We start from the raw sequence: 22,248 nt of genomic DNA on the forward strand, positions 1-22,248 counted from the left end.
CTACTTTCCACTCACTCATGAAGAGATTCCAGCATCACTGACAACAAGCCCTGCTGATTGGGGTCAGTCACTTTTCAAGCCCAAGGGGACCGTCTTTCCAACTTCAATCACAGTCTTATAACTCCCCTATAAATAAACATACCAAGGAATAAAAAAAGCAAGGAGAACCAGCAGTCACACTCCACGTACAACAGTGGCATCCATTAAACTGCAGTAATAATGTTTGTGTTATAGGAAATCCAGAGAGGAAGGAATCAGTCTCCTTCACACAGCTGAAAGAAGTTTTATTTGAACTATGTTTATAACTTCAAATGCTTTGGTAATTTTACAAGCACATCTGCCCAGACAAATGTATTATAAACACTAAACACCATCTGAGAAGCTTCTAACTTTTTATGATCACAAAAGAAATAATGCAATAGAATGTGTCAGATATTTAACTAACAAGAAAATGAATGTTCATTTTTAATGCTGATTTTGAGTCAGATTTGATGCTTAGCATTCCAAGGGCTCATTTTTTTCATTGAATCTACAAACAAGTTTTCAAGCCATCTTTCTGTAAAACAGGAAAACATAAATCATGATGGTTAACTAATCACATTTGTCACATCCCAAAATACTGATAAAGGGGAGAGCAACACTTATTTTCTAGTGTTGTGTATCCTGAGATAGTCCTGTGAGGCAGTCTAAGCGTGTCTGAAAGGAGGGAAGCAGGAAGAGGAGACAAGAGATTAACATTAAGAGATTTCAATTTATGAATCAGCAACGGATTTTATATATTGAATATGTATGAATTCAAATGTTTACATGTTTTTTTCTCTTAAAGTATCCATTGATCATTTTATCTTTTTAAGAATTTGTTGTGAATAGGAAATATTCCTTTGGACAGGCTTAAGTTATCAAATAAAAATGCACACATACATTTCTAAATTTCTTTTTTGCTGTTTAAAAATTAATCGGTATTGTGTCGGTGTGAGCTGAAATTCCCCCCCCCCTCCCCCCCCCCCCGACAATAACCAGGCTAGCTCAGTCTGGAAGCAAATGAAGGCTGTATTTACAAGCAGAGTCTACAATCTACGATGAAATGCAATGAATATGTACAAATATACAAAATTCACAACATTCACAAATATATACAATCAACAGAAAAGCACAACTGATCTCCCTTTGCTTCCCCCCAAGGGGACCCTCCCAAAGGGGCCTCTCTCTCTCCCAGGAGCTTCCCCCCAGACTCCCCTGGACAGAGAAGCAGAGTTTGTTAAGCAGAAAGTTATTAACTTAGCTGCCAAGGTCAGTATGTGTTATCTTCAGCCAGAAGAGAAGAAGAAACAGCAGCCAGACAGCCCAGCAACTGCCCCCACTGCAGAACGCAGAATGTGCAGAATGCCCACTTTGTTTTGGGTAATAGTTCTTAAACATTTCTATCTATCCAATGGAAGTGTTTAGAACAATCGTTATTTTGCTTTCTTACACCCAATAGTGACTTATTTACATTCTTTCACTTTCTCTGTTCTGAACTTTGCAAGGAAAAAATTAAAAAGACAGTTTCAAACCATCACAGGTATCCATGGCTATAGATCAGTTTCTAGTTATAGTGAAATTCTCACTATTTGAATACCTGAATCTCTTCTTACACCAATATTTCTTAGATTTAAAAAAAAAAAAAAAAAGTTCACTATTTTGGAAGTCCATTCCACAGAGCACAAAAAACCCTCTAGGGACCTAGGGAGACTTGGAAAATAGTTTTCCGTACATACCAAACATGCCATGAAGAAGCATCTGAATATCACAGCATTCTAGAAAACTACTACTGTTAGAATCTCAGGACATCAGGTGGCCTATCTCCCTAATCTGAGGCAGGATTAAGCATCTTTAGTAGAATCTGCCAATACTTGTGGAAATAGGCATTTCACAGCCTACTGCAAAACCCACGATAATGCTTGGAGAGTCATTTTAGTTAAAAGATATAGCATAATGATGTAATTTTTTCTAGTATTTATGTAGGAAACCAATGAATTAAATACTGTGTTCAGCATAGCTCCTCAACGATTCCTTTAGTATTGGCCCTGTGTGCTGGTTCAATAAGCTCTCTTCATAGTTGTAATATAAAACATCTGGAGTCAAGCACTTGCACACAACTATCAATACATTAATCATGCTAAATAGGATCTCCCAGGTAGTACCTAAGAATTGCATGGGAAGTAGGAGGAACCAGTAGCAACTTCCACCTGGTGGTACAAAGCAGGCCATTCTTTGGAAAAGGGTTAAGGAACAGGGGAGAATTTAGCCATATAGATGCGAACTGTGTTGCATTATCTGAGGGCCAAAGAATGGGTCTGATTAAGCTTTTACAGTCAAAGCCAACAGGACAGAACGTGTTTCTGGTTCAAAATAATTCAGACTAATTAATGTTATTCTGTTTTTCTGCCAACTTTTAAGCATAAATTAGCATTCTGTAAATATTTAAGATGAGATTACATTTCCTACATGAAATCACATTTCTAATCTGTTCCAAATAAAAGTATACACCAAGTCCTTGAAAGAAAAATCTTCATCCTAGTGAGTATCTAATTTCTTAATAGAGCAATTCAAAATTAATATTGCTGTATATGAAACTTGAGCCTGTTTTCTAGTGCTGTGTGCCCCTGGGAATACTACCAAACTTGAAAGATTTAACTATTTCTCTTCTACCAGGGTAGTTGTAAAAGGTAACTGCCCCAGACAAATCCCATTCAGCCCTTTCTCAGCAGGTTCTAGAATTGCCAAAACATCACACAATGTTGTTCCATGAAAAAGGGCACTGGGTTGTTTAAACACATGCCAGTAAAAGCTGCTTCTTTCAAAGGAGGTTTAATGGTGAAGGATATACTTTCTCTTGTGAGGATTGGGATACAGATCCCAATCTGTATAAATTGTATAAATTGAAAATGCACAAATCCATTGGCCCTGATGAAGTGCATCCACAAGTGCTGAGGGAGCTGGCTGATGTTGCTGTACCACTTTCCATCATTTTTGAAAGATCATGGAGAATGAGAGAGGTGGCTGAGGACTAGAAGAGGACCAATGTCACCTCAGTCTTCAAAAAGGGCAAGAAGGAAGACCCAGACAACTAGACTAGTCAGCCTCACCTCCATCCCTGGAAAGGTGATGGAGCAGCTCATCCTGGAGGTCATCTCTAACAACACAAAAGAAAAGAAGGTTACCAGGAGTAGCCAGCAAGTATTTACTAAGGGGTAAACTTGCTTGACTAATCTGATAGCCTTTTATGAAAGTATGACCAAATGGGTAGATGAAGCGAGAGCAGTGGATGTCATCTATCTTGACTTCAACATGCTTTTTGATGCTGTCTACTAAAACATCCCCATAGGTAAACTCAAGAAAAGTATGCTAGGTGATTGGACTGTAAGGTGGATTGGTAACTGGCTCAACAACAGAGTTCAGAGAGTCATGATCAGCAGGAGAGTCCAGTTGGGGTCCTGTGGCCAGTGGTGTCCCACAGGGATCATTAGTGGGTTCTGTTTTATTCAGTATCTTCATCAAGGACCTGGATGAGGGGATTAAGTGTACCCTCAGCAAGTTCACTGATGATACAAAACTGAGAAGGGTGGACAATACACCGGAAGGATGTGCTATCATCCAATGAGATCTGGATGGGCTGGAGAGATAGACAAAAGACATGTGTAGAGTCCCACATCTAGCACCAGTACAGACTAGGCCTTGTCCTACTGAAAAGGAACGCCCTGGAAAAAGACCTTGGAGTCCTAGTGGACAGCAAGTTATCCATGGGACAGCAGTGTGTCCTTGTGGCCAAAAGGGCCAACAACATCATGAGTCAAATCAAGAAAAGTGTGTCCAGGAGGTTCTCCTCTCCCTCTCCTCTGCCCTGTTGAGACCACACCTGGAATACTGTATCCAGTTTTGGCCTCCCCAGTTAAAGAGATCTACTGGAGAGAGTCCAACAGAGAGATATGAGGATGACTGGGGGACTTGAAGCTCTCTCCTGTGAAGAAAGACTAAGAGAACTGAGGTTGTACAGTCGAGAAGAGTAAGTGGGGATCTTACTAATGTCTATATCTGAGGGGTGGCTGTCAAGATGAAGGTGTCAGTCTCTTTTCGGTGGTGCACAGTGATAGTACAAGGAACAGTGGCTACAAGCTAGAACATAGGAGGTTCTACCTCAATATGAGAGGAAACTTCTTTATGGTGAGGGTGATGGAGCACTGTCACCCAAATTCAGCTGGTAATACCTCTTAGCACACTCCCTCACAGAATCACAGAAACATTCAGGTTGGAAAAGACCCTCAGGACCACCAAGTCCAACCGATAACCCTACTCTACAAAGTTCACCCCTAAACAATATCCCCAAGTGCTACATCCAAACAGGCTTTGAACACATCCAGGGTTGGTGACTCAGCCACCTCCCTGGGCAGCCCATTCCAATGCCTGACCACTCTTTCTGTGAAATTTTTTTTCCTAATGTCCAGTCTAAACCTACCCAGTCACAGCCTGAGGCCATTCCCTCTTGTTCTATCACTAATTACCTGTGAGAAGAGACCAGCACCAGCCTCTACAACATCCTTTCAGGTAGTCGAGAGCAATGAGGTCTCCCCTCAGCCTTCTCTTTTCAAAACTAAACAGCCCCAGCTCCTTCAGTCACTCTTCATAAGATTTATTCTCCAGGCCCTTCACCAGCTTCATTGCCCTCCTCTGCACTGATTCCAGAACCTCAACATCTCTCTTGTACTGAGATGCCCAAAACTGGACACAACACTCAAGGTGTGGCCCTCCCTCTTCTGCAGTCAAGTGCTCCAAAAGGAGTAGGAGTTATGTCTCTAATTCTTCAGCAAAACTAAGGAATGGAGAATGTCCACCGTCCTGCTACTTCTACCTCTCCATGCAAGCATGCATACCATGTACTGAGCAGGGGCTCTGGTGACAGGCTCTCTGGACAGGCGAGTAGAGGCTTAGTTTGCCTTCTCATCTAAGAAAGTTGACACAAGAGGGGTCCAGAAGGAATACCTTATTTGAAAAATACCTCATGCATGAAGCAGGCATTTTAGCAAGCCAGAAGCTTTAGTACGTGAACAGCTGTATGCACATATTGATGAAGCAATGTTGGAGGTTTTATCATCAGCAGATATTTTGGCACAAAAAGACTTGAACACAATGACAGCTATCAAGAGTTTTCAGGATTTCATTCCCATCTAAGTGCTGAACATACTCACATAATCTGTGATTTAAGTGATTAAAATCCTTTAGCCTGAAATTCTCAATTTTGGGAGTATTTAAACTATGCCAAAGCCACAAGAACTCAGTTGTTTGAAACTGCTCATAAGAATATTCAGAAATTCACTTGTGTATGGCATGACTTAAAACGACTCTGATGACATTTGGAAATACAGCAATCACTTCCCAGCACTGGTAACAGATTAGTAGCTACTCTAAAATTCCAATGGGTGTTTGCAAGGTGATATTTTCTATCATGTCGGAGCATCTGACATTTCGTATTTTCTTACCAACTAATGCCAACTTTTTAAGGCACCAAAGCAAGTCCTTTCATTGAAATCAATTCAAAACATCTCTTTTAACAAAATTTCAAATGCATTCTAGTCACCTAGAGTACAACCCTAAGTTCATTTTCCAATACTTTCTTAACATTTTATAGTTTTGGGTTTCTTTGATGTCTCCTTTTTATGAGCTTACCTCATATGAAGTTGCTGGTTTCACACTTTACACTGACTTTTTAACACACATAATCTTGTTAGCTGCTAGTTAATTTGTTTTCAATCGTTAGAATGGCATTTTCAAAGATCTTTTAATCATTTTGAGACAATTTTCTCCAGCTTTTTCCCAAGGTAAAGGGTTTGATCTTTGCAATAGAAGAGTTTTAAATTAAATCATTATCCCATTTAAAAGTGCTGACCTCCTCTATTGCAAACAGTAGCACAAGGACATAAATAATGAAAAAATTAACATGATACATATGGAAAAGCAAAAATGTATTAAACACAAGTTTATAAACAGAAAAACAAACAGATTCTCTTACAGTAATGATGTCTGTGAAATTAAGAGAATTTAATACAAACCTTTAATATAATTCCTTGCAAAACTCACATGCCCATGATTTTTTCAAGATGACAATCCAATTTTGAAGATCTGCCTTCAGTTTTGAAGGAATGCAGGCAGGTACAACCCAACCCTCTGCCCAAATATCTGCATTAGGTAATACTCAAGCCATTAGGTCAGTCATTACCAAACTGTACACCTACTCTTGCTATCATTTGGACAGGGGTTACTGCATCAAATGTATGTTTCATTCTTTTGTAACGAGCCTATCAGAAAATTACAGAAAAGGTCTCTATGTTTAGCCTGTATCTGGGGCTAAAGTAAATCAGTTACTCTATCACCTGACAACATCTCCCTGCAGGAGAGAAGGGGAACTGGGAAAAGGAGAGACACAGATTGAAATTAAAATGGAATTAATTAAATATTAATATCCAATATCAATACAAAGTATATGAAGTTATACTCATCCCAGAGAGAAGAGAGGTAGGGAGAAGAAGTTCTGGCAGGAGACTCCCCTCCTCATAGCAAATTTTCTCCTTTATTCTAAGTGTGATGCTCATGGTATAGGCTACAACTTTGAAACAGCTCAAGACAGCTGTCCTGACTGACCCTGAACTGCAAATGGCCTATGGCTTACCTGTGGTTCTGTCCCAGCAAAACCAGCACAAAGGTCGCAATGACTTGTTTTCATTTGCAATGTTAAGATATGTTTTTAACTTGGTATTTTTAACTGCAACAAAAATCCATCAGCCTCTACTATCGCTGCTGTTACTGCCTGGGTCTTCCTCTGTCCTTGCTGCCCTCCTCCAGCCATGCATAGCTGCCATGTAGATGACAGCTACAACTTTAATAAACAGAAAAAGGGAGAGCGGAAGCAAGCAGGCAAAGAAACATCAGCTTGTAGCCTTGCCAAGTTTGCTTCCTTACCTTTTGCTTTTCTCAGACTGGATGAAACTGGTAACTAATGGAGCCTGCATGGAAAAGAGGAATGCTGTGAAATGGGGGCGCACTGGTCACTAAGGCCACCAGCTACTGCTCTGTATAGAAAGATTCTGTACTGATGTTAAAATGCATCAGAACTCATAAATTACAGACCCAAATAAACTGTTTTGCTGCAGTCTACTGACACTGTGAGCTGTCAAGATTGAAGCAATTATGTGTTTAAAGGAAATAAGATAGAAGCTATAGATGTAATGCTTAATTTGTTCCTCCCCTAGGACTGTCACATCCAAAGTTAAGAATCTCCTCAAATTCCCCATAAAACATAACCCCAGCATCTGACCTAGACAATGTCTCCTCAGAAATAATGTCTCTAAAATGCAGGGCTGTCCATAAGATACCATTAAGCATAAGGCAGCATCTTCATTTGTCTTCATGCATCACCAGTTAACTCATTATTCTATGCAGCTTTTTGGAAATCTCTCATATAGAAAAAAAGTATAAAGTGTAAATCCACCTCACTGTGCAGCTGTGCTAGCTGTTCTTAGTGGCTTAAAAAGAAGCATCATTGACAAGCAGCTGCATCCTGTTCCCTTAACGCATTTGCTCTGGTTAAGGCCAGATTGTGGGAAGGAGGGAAGGCTGCTGCTGCTTCTGGAAAAGCTGGAGATATGAAGTAACCAAATTATGTAAGAGGTTTAAGAAAAATCTTGGGTGAAAGGACACTAAAAGTCAGGCACATAGAGATCCACCCCTTTTTATGACAAGACAGCAGCTGTAGTCTGTGGAAAAATCAGTATTTTTTTTTTTTAAATTTAAAAATTGGAGTACTGTGTTAGATCTCAAAATTGGGATTTCCAGGGGAATGTAGTTTATTATCTAATGAATCACATGGTTACTTCAAATAGGAAAAAAAAAAGAAAGAAAAAAAAAAGCACTTAATTTTAAATCACAGTTTAGTTCATCTACCTTTTCTTTGTAAATTCGTCTCATTATAGGAGCAATTGTAAACAGAAATAAAAGCCTACCAATTAATATATTTAATCTCTACCTGTTGCTAAGTGTTTCTGTGGATACTGTAATTTATGAACATTTATGCTGGGGAAAAAAAAATCCATTTTAACCATCAGGTAAGAATTGTCACAGTTACCTGCAACTTATTTTGGATTAATTTTGCTCTTCATGTGAAGGGTTTATCTGCAGTACTACACTTGCAGTACTACTGCTTTGCTGCTGATATGCTTAGAGGAGGATGGCCTTTTATTTTTAGGTGAATCTGGCACCAAATTATTGAATTATGGATAAATGTGGCTTTGATATTTCCAACTTTTTCCAACCCTTTTAGGCTAGATTTATTTCAGTGACTATTATAACATTAGATTATTTGTTTACAGTAATTGAACTGAGCAATCAACACAAAAACAATGTTTGAGAGCTTCTCCACTTGTCTTACAACAGTCATTTATTAAATTACACACAGATGTCATTAAACTCCTTCAAAGGACTGCCCTCAGGTTCAAGCCTGGATTGCATGTACACATTGACATTCTATTATTAATCTTTCGTCCATTTTTATTCCTCTTACAATACAAAAATGTATTTTCAGTTTTCTGTATTTCAACAGAATTAATAGAGCCATCTCTGAGGTGGGGACTGGAGTAGTTGAACTGAATCATGATTATAAAGCAAAAACATATCTCTGCTTCTAATTCAAAGTCAGATGAGGATTTGACTTCATAACCTCTTGGGGTTTTCTTTGTTTCTCCCTCTCATTTTGTACCACTTCAGTCCTTTTCAGCACGGTACAGGTACAATACTGCATTTACTTTCTGCCAAATGCAAGCCTCTCTGCTGATACTATTGCCTACCAAACAGCAAACTAAACAGAATGGAGATGACCAGACTGCAGAAACTTTCATACAGAAGTAAGTTGAGGAAATCAAAAGACATTATTAATTTTTTTCTTTTTTTTTTTGATGGTTGTTGGTTTGTTTGTGGTTTTTTTCAGCTATGAACAGTCTACATTAGTGAATCTATATAATCTAAAAAAAGCAATTTGTAGAGTATTACAAGGAATCTCTTGTTCAAGAAGCTCAGGAAGTATGAAGAAACAGTTTCAGTAAGACTACAACTAGAATTTGCAAAGGGTTCTGGAAAGATTTTTTGCTGTTTTGTTCAAGAAGTTTACCAGTGATCACAGGTACAGATAGAGGACTTCAAAAGTATTCATTTCCCTTCTGAGTTCCACTTCCCTCAGGGGATTCATTCTGTGACAGCAGTAATAGTTAATATTAAGGCCTGGTATAACCCAATTTAGATCAGTGGTCTCCATTTAGGACAAGCAAAATCCTTAACAAGGCAAACTGACAAGTCAAATCATTTTTATGGAAATGTTGGATGGGCAAACTGACTGGCAGCAGAATGACTCCATTTTTTGCCCTCCAAAATTCCACCATGAAGTTGTACCTAGACCCTGAATCACAAACAGGATTCAGACACAACCTAACTCAGAGTAGTTTGCCTTTGCTAATCCTAGATAACTCTGTGCTAGATACATACTAGAGCTCTCAAGACAGGTTTTGCATCTTTGGATGTTCCTTCTGCTAGCTGGAAGTAATAAGAGGACAGACAGGCTAACAACATATAACTGGCCAATTGGAAAAACAACAAACTGGCCAGCAGTGGAAGAGACAATTCCAAAAACAATAGTGAACAGCTTTCTGCTGCTTGTTAAAAAAAGCAGAAAAGCCTTTCACAAGCAGAGGATCCCCTTCACCTGAAGAAAATGGGAGAAAGTAAGATTGGAACCCATTTCTATGTCTCAGAAATCAGTGGCTTCCAGACCTCTGAAACACTAGCTGTGGATCAATACTAGTCTCAGGAATTAAATCCCTGATGACTTTTAAAGGCTAAAAAAATGAAATAACTTGATTTTAGCCAGGCTTTTTTTTTAAAAAAAGGTCTTCCACTGCTCCTGTATGTGCTGGAGGAAAGAGATATTTGTACAGGGTTCCTGGTTAAGCACAAAATTAAGAAGGAGAGCACCTAATGTTTCTGTAGGCATCGAGTGACTTGAGGAACTTGTATTTCCTTCGGTGGCAGAATCACCACAGCCTTCCCCTGGGGATTAGTAAACAGCCTGAGTTACTGCAGGAGTATGCAAACACTTTCCAGAAGGAGAAGAGAAAGCACTGCCAGGGCATAAAGACCCCCCACACTGGGATATTATGCCTATTCCAAGCTTAAGTAATCAAAACGCCTTCAGCAACCATTGCTCAAGCAGTGCATGTCCTCTACTCTCTCTCCCGGAAGGCTTTAAGGCGACATTAATTGAGTAATTTGTTTGTAAACCAAAGTGTATGGGTATATACTTAATGGTGGGTAAATGTCAAGATATATTCTCTTTAGGTAGATTTTTTTTTCCAACTGCAGTAAGTTTTGCAGCTTTAAAGAAATAGCAATTGTTATGGATGCCATAGCAGGTATTCAGCCATTTAGAAATAACGCAGCGTTTCCAGTTTGTGGTCCCAGTATACACTGGCCTAGCCCTATGATTTAAGAGCTTAATTGTCTTCTAACCATTTATCTTAAAATGCAGAAACCCTTTCTTTCTCACACCCATTTACAGTCTTTTTGATTTCTTAGCAACAGTGTCCTAGTGCCTGAGGTAATAATTTATACTGTGAAGAGCTTCTACTGCAGAAAACAAAACCAAAAGTTACTTCACATTAGAAAACAGGACTTCAAAGAGGGGGAAAAAGACCCCCAACAAACCAACAACAAAATAAACAAAACAACAACAAAATAGTATTTATTAGACAAATTTTAATTATAACAGAACTGGGAGATGGGTTTCTCAGCTCAACTGGCTGTCCCATACCAGGGTGTGTACTCAGTCTGACTGGGTAGAACTATGATGGCTGTCACATACCTCAGGAGTATTTGCCATAGTACATGATGCCAAATGGAAATGCTTCTACCCTTTCAGACGCACCAGAAAATCCATACCTGCACACAGTCACCACTTTGATCTTAGGAAAATCATTATAATGATATATCCCTGTTTACTTGGTTTGAAATGAGAGAAGGCAACAAGGCAAGACTAGAACTCTACGGGGCACTGCAACAGTCTCTTCAGGGCCCAGCAGAAAGGCTGTGTGTCTCAGCAGGCTCTAGAGTACACCTTTCCACAAAGAATCTGCCTTTGCTTCACTGCCATATGCACTCCAGCTCTTCCAAGCAGGGCTCCTAGTGGCAATATCAATACCACATTTCTCATGGTCTTTTTCAGTCTCTGCATTTAAGGCATGCACTGAATCTGCCCCAGGGCGTATGGAAAGTAAGATTCTGGTATTTCCCAACTGACACACTAGTATAATGTTAAACCACTCCATTCCTGAGTCTACCTATGCTGCACAGAGGGAATATAAAGCTTAATTAATGTAAACGTGTGAGCTTCTCAAAAGGAAGGCACAGTGTAAGTAGAAATTACTCCCATTAAATCAAGTATTGGGGGAAATGATCACATGTTACAGACTGAAACTTGATCCTCTGTTCTTTAAGTAGTGAGAATGAAGACAGCAACGTCAATGGGGACTGCGCTCAAGCCAGAACACATTCTCTTGGCATCTGCTCTGGTACTGCGTGTTGCCAACCTGAGCTGGAGACAGGATGCACTCTTTGTAAGTTCAGACATTTCATACGTACTATGTGTGGTCTCTGTGGGGGATGAATCAGTTGTCATGGGGACTTTCTGTTTACAATCCTACCAACTGGAACTGGTGTCTGCTACAAAAAGATGGTCTCTTGTTGAAAGTCCAATATTTAGGAGAAGATCCTGGCTGAAGGGAACGTCAAGGGGGGAAAAAAGACAAACTGAAGAGAATGAAGAGAAGGAACTGGAAAAAGAAATCTCAGTATTAACAGAAAAAGAATATACAGTTAAGTGACTTGCTTGTGTAAATAATTCTAAAATTAGTTACCACAGTCTGATAATTTGCCTTAACTGTCAAATACAGTTATTTTCTATGTTTGTTAATATTATAATATTATTTGAAGTAAACTAAGTACCAAAAAAAAAAAAAACCTACACAAATTTGAGATCATAATCACTGCCTTATTGTTGGAGCTGAAACTAGTCTCTTAACCTTCCTACACAAGGAGAAACAATGAGATGTGTCTGTTTAGAGTGATGTTAGGAGAATTACCTAATATATTGCTGTGCTTTAGCAGGGCCCATCACTCTTCGAGGATGGCACTACTGCAGAAAGCACAAAGGTGAGATCTTAAGTGTAATTCTTATGTTTCATTGTCAACAGTTTGAAAGTGCAGTAAGGGCAATGATCATTTTGTGCTCTGCCACAGTGCTGCTTTGCTTATCATCATTTCCTTGTTTATCTCCTCATAAAAAGAAGTTTCAAGCAAACATGAAAGATAACAAGCAAGAAAGGAAAATGAAAGAGAAATGTTACACCATTGTTTCTTTTCTTGGCTGCTATAACCTCTCAGAATATCATTCAGCTCACTTCATTGTTACATTATCGGGGTTTTTTTTCCCTGTCCTTTTTTCACTCCAGGCTTTGTGTCTCAGGCCTCAGTGGCAATACCTTGGCATGCCATCAAAATACTAGTATGAAGAAACCATTAAGTAGTAGCTTCACTCGTATAGCTGTGGGGTGGAGAGGTGGGCACAAGCCAACCTCATGAAGTTCAACAAGAACAAGTGCAGGGTCCTGAATCTGGCTTGAGGCAATCCCAAGCACAAATACAGGCTGGGCAGGGACTGGCTAGAAAGCAGCCTTGAGGAGAGGGACTTGGGGGTGCTAGTGGACGAGAAGCTCAACATGAGCTGTCAATGTGCACTTGGAGCCCAGAAAGCCAACCAGATCCTGGGCTGCATCAAGAGAAGTGTGGCCAGCAGGTCAAGGAAGGTGATTCTCCCCCTCTACTCAGCTCTGGTGAGACCCCACCTGGAGTACTGCATCCAGTTCTGGAGCCCCTATTACAAGAGGGATATGGACATGCTGGAAGGTGTCCAGAGAAGGGCCACCAGGATGATCAGAGGGCTGGAGCACCTCTCCTATGAGGACAGACTGAAAGAGTTGTGGCTGTTCAGCCTGGAGAAGAGAAGGCTCTGAGGAGACCTTATTGTGGCCTTCCAGTATCTGAAGGGGGCCTACAAGAAAGCTGGGGAGGGACTTTTTGGGGTGTCAGGCAGTGATAAGACCAGGGGGAATGGAATAAAGCTGGAAGTGGGGAGATTCAGACTGGACATGAGGAAGTTCTTCCCCATGAGAGTGGTGAGAGCCTGGAATGGGTTGTCCAGGGAGGTGGTTGGGGCCCCATCCCTCAATGTGTTTAATGCCAGGTTGGATGAGGCTCTGGCCAGCCTGATGTAGTGTGACCGTGCCCATGGCAGGGTTGGAACTAGATGATCCTTGTGGTCCCTTCCAACCCTGACTAATTCTATGATGCTATGATTGTTTATCATCAGACCAAGTGGACATCTCCTCTATGGTTGCTAAGCAGAGAGAGACATTCTGTGCGTACGTGCGTGCATGTGTGTACATGTAATGATGATGCCTTGCTAAAAATATCTGTGACCTTACCAGCCACATAAACCCTAGAAGACACAGATGTTATTAAGAAAGAAAGCTAAGTTGCTGCCAAGGAAGGGAAGGAGGATAACAATCACCCCAAACTATCAAGAAACCTTATTTCTTAAGTTCATATCCCATATATGACCACCACCTAACCTTTAACTCCTGAAGTTTATGCTGCTGCTCTATATTATAAAACAAGTATCTTGTAATTCAGATCAGTGTATAAAGTAGGAACCTTGTCAAACTTCAGTTCACCTTTCTACTACCTTCATTAAAAAAAAAAAAAAAAATTAAGTTACTCTTTCCAGACCCTACAGATTACTTTGCAGACTGGTCCTTTCACCATAGTTACTTAACCTATGCCACAGCACTTCCCCTGAAAGTGGATTTTGAAAAGATGCATCAAAGCTGTGCTGTCTTGAGATACAACTTAGATATAGATATATAATTTGAAATTACAGAAAAGATTCAATTTTGCTTAGGACACATTGTTCATCTACTGACCTCTTACAGGAAAAGGCTGCAACTTCCCCTCCACCACCAACAGATTCCCTAAAACTGTTCAAGGTGTTTTTCTCTACAGCTTACCAACCTTGAGGACTGAGTGCAGCATAAACAACAACCTATCAAAAAACTGTGAATGGCTTTAACTGCAAATATGAACATTAAACACAACTAAAAAGTTAGTTTAAACAAGGAAAGCATCTATGTAGCAGTATACAGCTTAGGGGATAACTTGTACAATATTGTTTGATTTTTCTGTGTTCTGTCAGCTACAACACCATTAGCATATTTTGGGAAGTTAAGAAAACCTAAAACCTAGCACTCTAAACAGAAGGATTTGCATGAATTTATGAAAATACTGCACTTCCAAAGCATCTCTATAAACTAATTGAATGAATGCACTGTTGCTATACAAGTTAGCAAAGAGCAGGAACATGATTCTTAAAAAAAAAAAAAAAAAAAAAAAAAAGGAAAGAATGAGATTAACGAAGAGGGGAGAAAAAAAAAGAAATCCAAACAGCTAATGCAAACCTACTTCTACTAAGACACCCTAAAGCAGCTGAAGCATTCAGCAGCCAGTCATTCAATTTCCTCTCACAGAAATCACTCCAGGGTTTTTACAAAACAAAGCAAACAGGAAATATATACTTGTGCAACACTGTTTTAAAATTAAGGAAATTCAACAGTACAACAGCTGAGTGGTCAGAACCCTACAATGTAGGGTTTTTCAGCTTGCTTTTTTTCTTCTTTGCAAGCTGGTATTCACTACTATTCATGTGTTTTCATCTCACTTACTAGAGTGGTCTACACTGTGATGAACTGAGTGATTTTTTTAGAAGGCAAGATAACCAAGGAAAAATACCAAGAGGTTTTCTGAATGTTCTAATGAAAGTGAAGAGAAGGCTTGCAAATAGTGGGGAAAGAAGGAATTGTTCTACTATTGGTATACTTGAAAGTCATGTTTTTCCATACCTAACTTCATTAACATTTTTCAAATACATCATAAGTTTCCATAAAAGAGAAGACAATGGATTTAGAAAGAAGAGAATCAACTGTGAACTGTCAGTATGGACTCAAAGCAAAGGAAACGCAGATTAGGTATTAAGCCAAGAAACAACTTTCCAAGACTAGGGGTAATGGCGTACTGAAAAGATTAGATAAAAAGAGACTGTTATTTTCCACCACTGGAAGTTTGTCTGAAAAATGCATATAAATTGCTTATCAGGAAGGGTTTATAAGACAGGAGACTTGTCTCTGGGTAGACATCTTTCCTGACTGTGTGATCTTCTCAAGTCTTCTGTAAGAGAAAAGTTTGGGCTTTTGGTTCTTTAATCATGGGTTGATTTACAGGACACCAGGTCTGCTGGCAACAGACAGGGTACACCTGTCTCAGAAGGTGAAAAGGATCCTGCCCAGGAGCTAGCAGGGCTCATTGAAAGAACTTTATATTTGAAGGGGGGAAGGGCACAAAACAGGGCTGGCTAGAAATAAGCCCAAGGATAGAACTGAAACACCTGAGAGCAGCTGGGCAGAAACTATGACTTCTCACTACACAAAGGTGGCAAGAGCTTTATACCAACTGAAGTGCATCTACACTAATGCACAGGGCATGGGTCAAAAAAAAAAGGAGGAGCTGGAAGCCACTGTCTATCAGAAAAATTGTGACATAGTAGCCATCATAGAATGTGGCAGGATGCCTCACACAACTGGGTTGCCACAATTGACGGCTATAAACTCTTCAGAAGAGATACGCAAGAAATGAGAGGCAGTGTTATGACCCTGTAAGTCAGGGTGTGTTTTGATTTTATTGAGTTTGATGCTGTTGGTGATACAGTTGAGTGTTTATGGGTAAGAATCAGGGGGGACGCCAACAAGGTAGATATCCTGGTGGAAGTCTGTTATAGACTACTCAACCAGGTTAAAGAGACAGACAAAATATTGTTTAAGCATCTGGCAGAAGTCTTGCTATCACTGGCCCTTGTTCTGCAGTTGCTGAAGCATGTTCAAAGCTGGTGAAGGGTCTTACAAGGAGCAGCTAAGGGAACTGCGATTGTTCAGTGTGGAAAGAGAAGACTGAGGAGTGACCTCCTTGCTCTCTACCACTACCTGAAAGGAGGTCATAGTGAAGTTGGGTCTTGGTCTCTTCTCACTAGTATCAGGTGATTGGACAAGAGGAAATAACCTAAAACTGTGTCAGGGAGGTTTACGTTGGATATCAGGGAAAATTTATTTACAGAAAGAGTGTCCAGGCATTGAATAGGTTGCCCGTGGAGTTGGTGGAGTCACTGTCCCTGGAGGTGTTCAAGAAATCTGTGGACATGGCACATTTGGATGTGGTTTAACAGCCTTGGTGGCATTAGGTCAATCATTGGACTCACTGATCTTAGAGGTCTTTTCCAACCAGAACAATTCCATGATTCTATGATTTTAAGAAGATATGAATACACAAGAAAGAATAGACAGGAAGATTTATCTGAATCACTGCCCTTAAAGATGACTTGTCCATGTGTGGTGGAGGGCAAACAAGTCCCAACATCCAAACACAAGCCTTCATTTACCCCCTCCCTTTGGAGATGGGGTTTTTGGTGTGAAAGCAAACAAAAGCTAGGTGCCTCCAAGTCTCTGTTAACAGGGGCTTGCCTGGACTTGTTTTGTATTTGTCCCTTGTTTTGGTAGACAAGAAGCATGCAGCTCACCTGTGGCTTGCCATGTTGTATGCTTGTGAATTTCCCATGTTTGGGCAAATTTTATTCTGTAGGCTGAATTTTGGGGTTTTTTTCTAATGTGATTGGCCAACATTGTGCTCAACAAATATTTAATAGAAACTGAGATGGTGAACAACTTTGCTTGTTTACCAGAAAGCACAAGAGCATAGCCTTGTCTTGCCTTGCACACTCTCGCCTTGTCCTGGAAATCCTGGTTGCACCGTAGATAAAACTGGCAATAACTTCTCATATTCATGGCAGTCCCTGTGTGCACCACTGCCGAAGTTGCAGCAAAAAGCCCAGCTGGCAAGCCAAAGCCACCTTGCTGAGAAAAAAGAAAGCTGCCTCTCCTAGCTGGCAAAGTTGCTGTGCCAGCTGTAGCTCGTGAGAGAAGCCGCTGACAGGCCACTGCTGAAAATCCGCTACCAAAAGGCAAAAGTGCAGCTGCTTCATGAACCACGAAAGAAGCCCACTGCTGCAGCCCATGAGCCAAGAGCCGCTCGCTCAGCCAGCAAGCAGAACTTGCCGCAGCCTCTGCCAGCCACAAGAAAGCCACACTGGAGCCAAAGCTGGCAAAAGCTGCCAAACTGCGGCAGCTCTGCGCGCACCACTCCGCAAGCTGGGAAAGTCACCTCACGGCACTCTAAAAAAGCCCTTGGCATTAAAGCTTCCCCTGAGACCACTCTCTCTCTGGCAGCAAGACCACTGTAGAAAGTTTCCTCCGGAAAAGCCATCATGTAGCAAAGTAATTTTTGCATTGTCTAACGCATGCAACCACATCATATTTTAGATTATAAAACTGCATCCCTGGAAAGACTCCAGAAAGCTCAGGTCGTAACTGACCATATTTCTATAAAGTCTCTGCAAAGGTTCTTGCCAGCCACCTTTGTTTTGTGGCCACAGAGTTCCCCTTGTGGGCAAGTCGCATTTGCTGTGAATCTCTTTCACAGAATCACAGAATCAATAAGGTTGGAAAAGACCTCAAGGACCATCGAAGTCCAACCTGTCACCCAAGACCTCATGACTACTAAACCATGTCACCAAGTGCCATGTCCAAACCCCTCTTGAACACCTCCAGGGACGGTGACTCCACCACCTCCCTGGGCAGCACATTCCAATAGCTAACAACTCTCTCCATGAAGAACTTTCTCCTTACCTTGAGCCTAAACTTCCCCAGGCGCAGCTTGAGACTGTGTCCTCTTGTTCTGGTGCTGGTTGCTTGGGAGAAGAGACCAACCCCCTCCTGGCTACAACCTCCCTTCAGGTATGTGTAGACAGCAATGAGATCACCTCTGAGCCTACTCTTCTCCAGGCTAAAGAATCCCAGCTCCTTCAGACGGGATTGTCTTTCCTAATTTAAATTACTGTTTGTAAATTTCTGATTTTTGCTTACATTGTTTTAAATTGTTTACATGTACATTTTGTGAAAACATCAACCACAATCAAATACCAGAACCTCTAAGTATAAATTGTAAATACGTTTCAGCGGGTTTTTTTGTATTAATAAATAAATACATTTCTCATAATATCTCAGCCTGATTAAATATTAATAATTCATACCACCATGGTATGTGACTCATAACCTTCTTCAGAATTTGTCTGGGCAAAATTTAAACCTATGTGCCAAACACGGGTGCTTGTGAACTGTCAATGGAGCTTTAGTGTGGGATTCAAGAGATCTGCACTGTATTCCTGATGTTGTCCATGGCCCAAAAGGTGATTCTGGTCATGACACTTCATCTGACTCCGTCTCGCTTTTACAGTCCATAGAATATTTACTTCCTTGTTCATGTGCTTCTAGATCTGTTGGTGCAAATTCCAAGTGAAAGCTACATAATGTTATTGCTGTTCTCATATTGTTATTAAATAATAGTAATCATTTTAACATGTCTTGACTGGCACAACTCTTAAATCAAGCCAATCAACTTTTAAAACTGTGCACCCATTATGGAGGTTTTCATTTGTCAGTGTTAGATATGATATGAAAACATAACCATAATATAGGTGACAGCCTAAGCATTTTGTCTGTTTTTAACTTAGTCTCAGCAGAACTATCTAACTTCCCCTTCACATGCATTGGCTCAGTAATTAAAATATACCTAATGTTTCTATGCAATACAGAAGTGACATATATGACATTTAACAAGGAAAGTAAAACTTTGAACGAAAATATATCTTTGGACAACTCTGTCTTCTGAGCATTCATTCAACAACACTACTGCTACTAGCAAATATACCAAGGGACTGAAACTCAACCACCTGTTAAATTACAAAAATACTCCCTTGTATGGTTTATTCCTGGCCAACTAGGCCTCTCCAAAATTATATTTTAGACAGACTTTAGGAGTTAACAGCATTCTCCATAGTCAATTTGTCTTTACTCACCTTCTGTTGCACACTAGCAAATTTTAATAATATGGACGTGGGTCACCCTATGACAGCTGACCTTACTGGCATCAAGAGTCCCAGGCACATTTAATTTCCTAGTGCAAATCTTGCCAAGTAGCTCTTACATTAAGTAAACTAATTTTTATTTTAGCTTGAACAAAAAATAAATTAAAAAAGGCAAAACAAAGCAACAACAACAACAACAACAACAACAACCAAAACCAAACCAACTAGACACCTCCCTCCGTGCCAAGTTTACAATCTTCTGTTAAGGCAATTCAGTCACATGATGTACTTTAAAAGACCTACTGGGTTTTTTTAATACCCAAGACTACAATATTTTTAATCAATTCAGGAAACTGTAGCTGCTTCCCTTTAGTATAAAAGTTTTCTTTCCAATAGTACAAGGTAACTCCTGAATGAAGTCCCAATAACTCCTGTTGCTTCAGGAAGGTCTTTTCCTTGTAATGATCATAAACTATACACTTTAATGGTTAAAAGTTGACTGCTTATAGCCTAGCCAGTGGCAAATCCATTTTGTTATGCTAATGCCATATGTGAAAATCAAGTGACATTTTAGCTTTGCAATATAGTTGTTTTGGCTACTTAACCTTGTGACTACTCATTTGTAGCACAAGACGACATTTAAGGAAAGCTTGTCCTTTCACGGTAGTGAGATGTAAGTGGACTTAAAAAGCAGATGAGTGGTGGTCTTCATAAACTGAAGATGTAGTAGCTTGTGTCTCATTCAAATGACAAGTGTACAGATTAATAACTAATGTATTATTAATAGGTATTTATTTCCTCTGCTCCATCCAGTTTTATAGTAGGATGCATAATTAATGTACTATTTTAATCATGCTATATTAATGAAAGTCTCACAAAAGCAATACACAACTGGGCTTTGTGCAGTTAGCGATGTTTAGTGGGAAGTATTTTCATGTCAACTATAAATAAATAATTGGAATTATAAACAAAATGCACGTCACTGGCATTATTAAGGCAAAAGGTTTTTCTATAGTTTGTTAAATACCAACAAGAGACACTGTAAAGTTTTTCTGTTTTTAAACAAGCCACTTGAAAGAGAATGGATTGGAAAAACTCAGCCACAGAATTACTGCTTTGGCCTTCATATAAGGTTTGATGTGCCTCAGTGGTTTATTTCTCATAAGCTGCTCACCCAGCAATGGGGAAAGCAAACTGACAAGAAAAATGGTCAGCAGTTGGAGAAAAGGGGGGGATGGAAGGAAGCATTGATTTCTCTAAAAGGAGAATGCAAGTCTACACATTCTAACAGCAAAATGCACGAGTGAACAAGAAAAATCACTAGCCCCCAGGACTGGCAGTCCACTGTAACTCATGATAAAGTAAATGCATTTGGTTTGGCATATATCTATGAAAACTGTTTAGTTTCTCCCCTTGTAGCAGGACATTGTTGTAAAGCTCTGCACTGAACTTTAGGTATGTCACCCTAAACTGAAATGCATCACTACTTTCAAATATTATTCCACATTGCCTACTGTTAATATCTAATGAAACATTTAAAAATAATAAGCAAATAACAAACAAATCAAATAAACAAATAAACAAACGAACAGAATCAACGTTATCAAAACTGCATAGTAAGAAACATCACTAGTAACTACAGAAAATTTGAATTTTCTATTCTTAATTTTATAGGCTATTACTTTTAAAATAAACACAATAATAGCATTCTAATACATTAAAGCAAGGTTCGTTACAATCTAAAATCAGAAATAATAACTAGCAGGACTTTTATCTTTCACAGAAGTGGTGAATCAAATTAGCAAATACTCTTCTTGCTTTCTATGTAAGACATTTATACCTCTGTTTCTTACTGTGTACTATCATTGATATGGCTGTGTTTCTATTTGTGTTGCAATAAGCACAGCACAAACTTCAGTGAAGAATGTAACTGGAACCAACTACTCTGCCAGTGGACATGGCCAATGTTCTGTAGTCTCCATGAACTTTTATAAATAATGCTAGGAGGAAAAAACCTGAAAATCTCATATTTGGAAGCCACTTAAGTCAATCAGTTTTATGTGCCAATAAACAGGACCAAAACCGAGTTATTTAAATTCTAATCCAAACAGTGTTGATTCCAGTAGACAGAAGTATTAATGCTCTTGTCCATGATGCTGAAAATATTATAGAATTCCTATGTTAATGACCAAAAAGAAATTTCTATTGACTAAGGATTATAAGATATGGTTTGGTTTGTCTGGCAGTTTTATACATTTCTCTATATAGAGTTGACATTTCTGTCTAAGGGACAATAAAATGACAACCAAGCAGCCAAAAGGAATCCCACCAAAGATAAATAAATATATAAAGATGAGAAATATTCTTTTGGGAACAAGTTGCATGGAGTAACAGGATGAAACCCAGCTTTAGCATAGCACAGCTTCATGTACTTTTTTGTCATGGGATGCCACAAAAATCTATATTCTCATTTCAGCCATAATCAGGTTTGAACTCAACTATTCCATTTCAGTGGGAAAATACATGATGCCTTGTACTATCTTGGTCTTTCTTTTCCTGTTCTTATTTTCCATTGTGTCCACTCACGAAATTTTGTATTCCCCATAAGCTTTTAATCTCTATTTGTAAAATATGAATTTAATTTCAGCTTATATATTTCTTAAATCTAAGTATTTTTTCACTCTGACATTTTTTTCCACCCAAAATATATTTTCTTGGGTTACTACCAAGAAGTGGGATAAAAGACTATAAAATTTTAAGGAGAAGGCTTCCAAGGATACACTTCTGTGGAAAAAGTAGTAACACTTGTGACTCTGTAGTTGGGAAGGTTATAATGAATTGACTAAAACGATGAAGTTAATGCATGGGAATTAAAACACATTAAACTATATGCAGATACTTTCATTCTGAATTAAAATGGCTTTATTTTTTGTAGTTTAATCTTCCCTTAAGCACTCTAGTCCTCAAAAAATTTTCCTATAGGGGCTTAATGGTCCTTAATTTAGCTACATTAACTTCATACTTTTCGTTGTTCTCGC

At 39.4% G+C, this 22,248-nt stretch overlaps 1 protein-coding gene across 4 annotated transcripts in view; it reads right to left on the minus strand.

Moving 5' to 3' along the window:
* Nucleotides 1-22,248, minus strand: part of PCDH9 (protocadherin 9) — a 710,467-nt gene that overhangs the window by 563,882 nt on the left and 124,337 nt on the right. The window contains exon 5 of one of the 4 annotated variants that reach the window (XM_054382635.1): nt 12,888-12,898. The exons of the other annotated variants lie outside the window; for them this stretch is intronic. Coding sequence (XP_054238610.1) covers nt 12,888-12,898 — 11 coding nt within the window. The remainder of the gene's footprint in view (nt 1-12,887; nt 12,899-22,248) is intronic. 4 annotated transcript variants of the gene reach the window in all.

Source organism: Indicator indicator, chromosome 1 (genome assembly GCF_027791375.1).
Source record: "Indicator indicator isolate 239-I01 chromosome 1, UM_Iind_1.1, whole genome shotgun sequence".
Classification (NCBI taxonomy): domain Eukaryota; kingdom Metazoa; phylum Chordata; class Aves; order Piciformes; family Indicatoridae; genus Indicator; species Indicator indicator.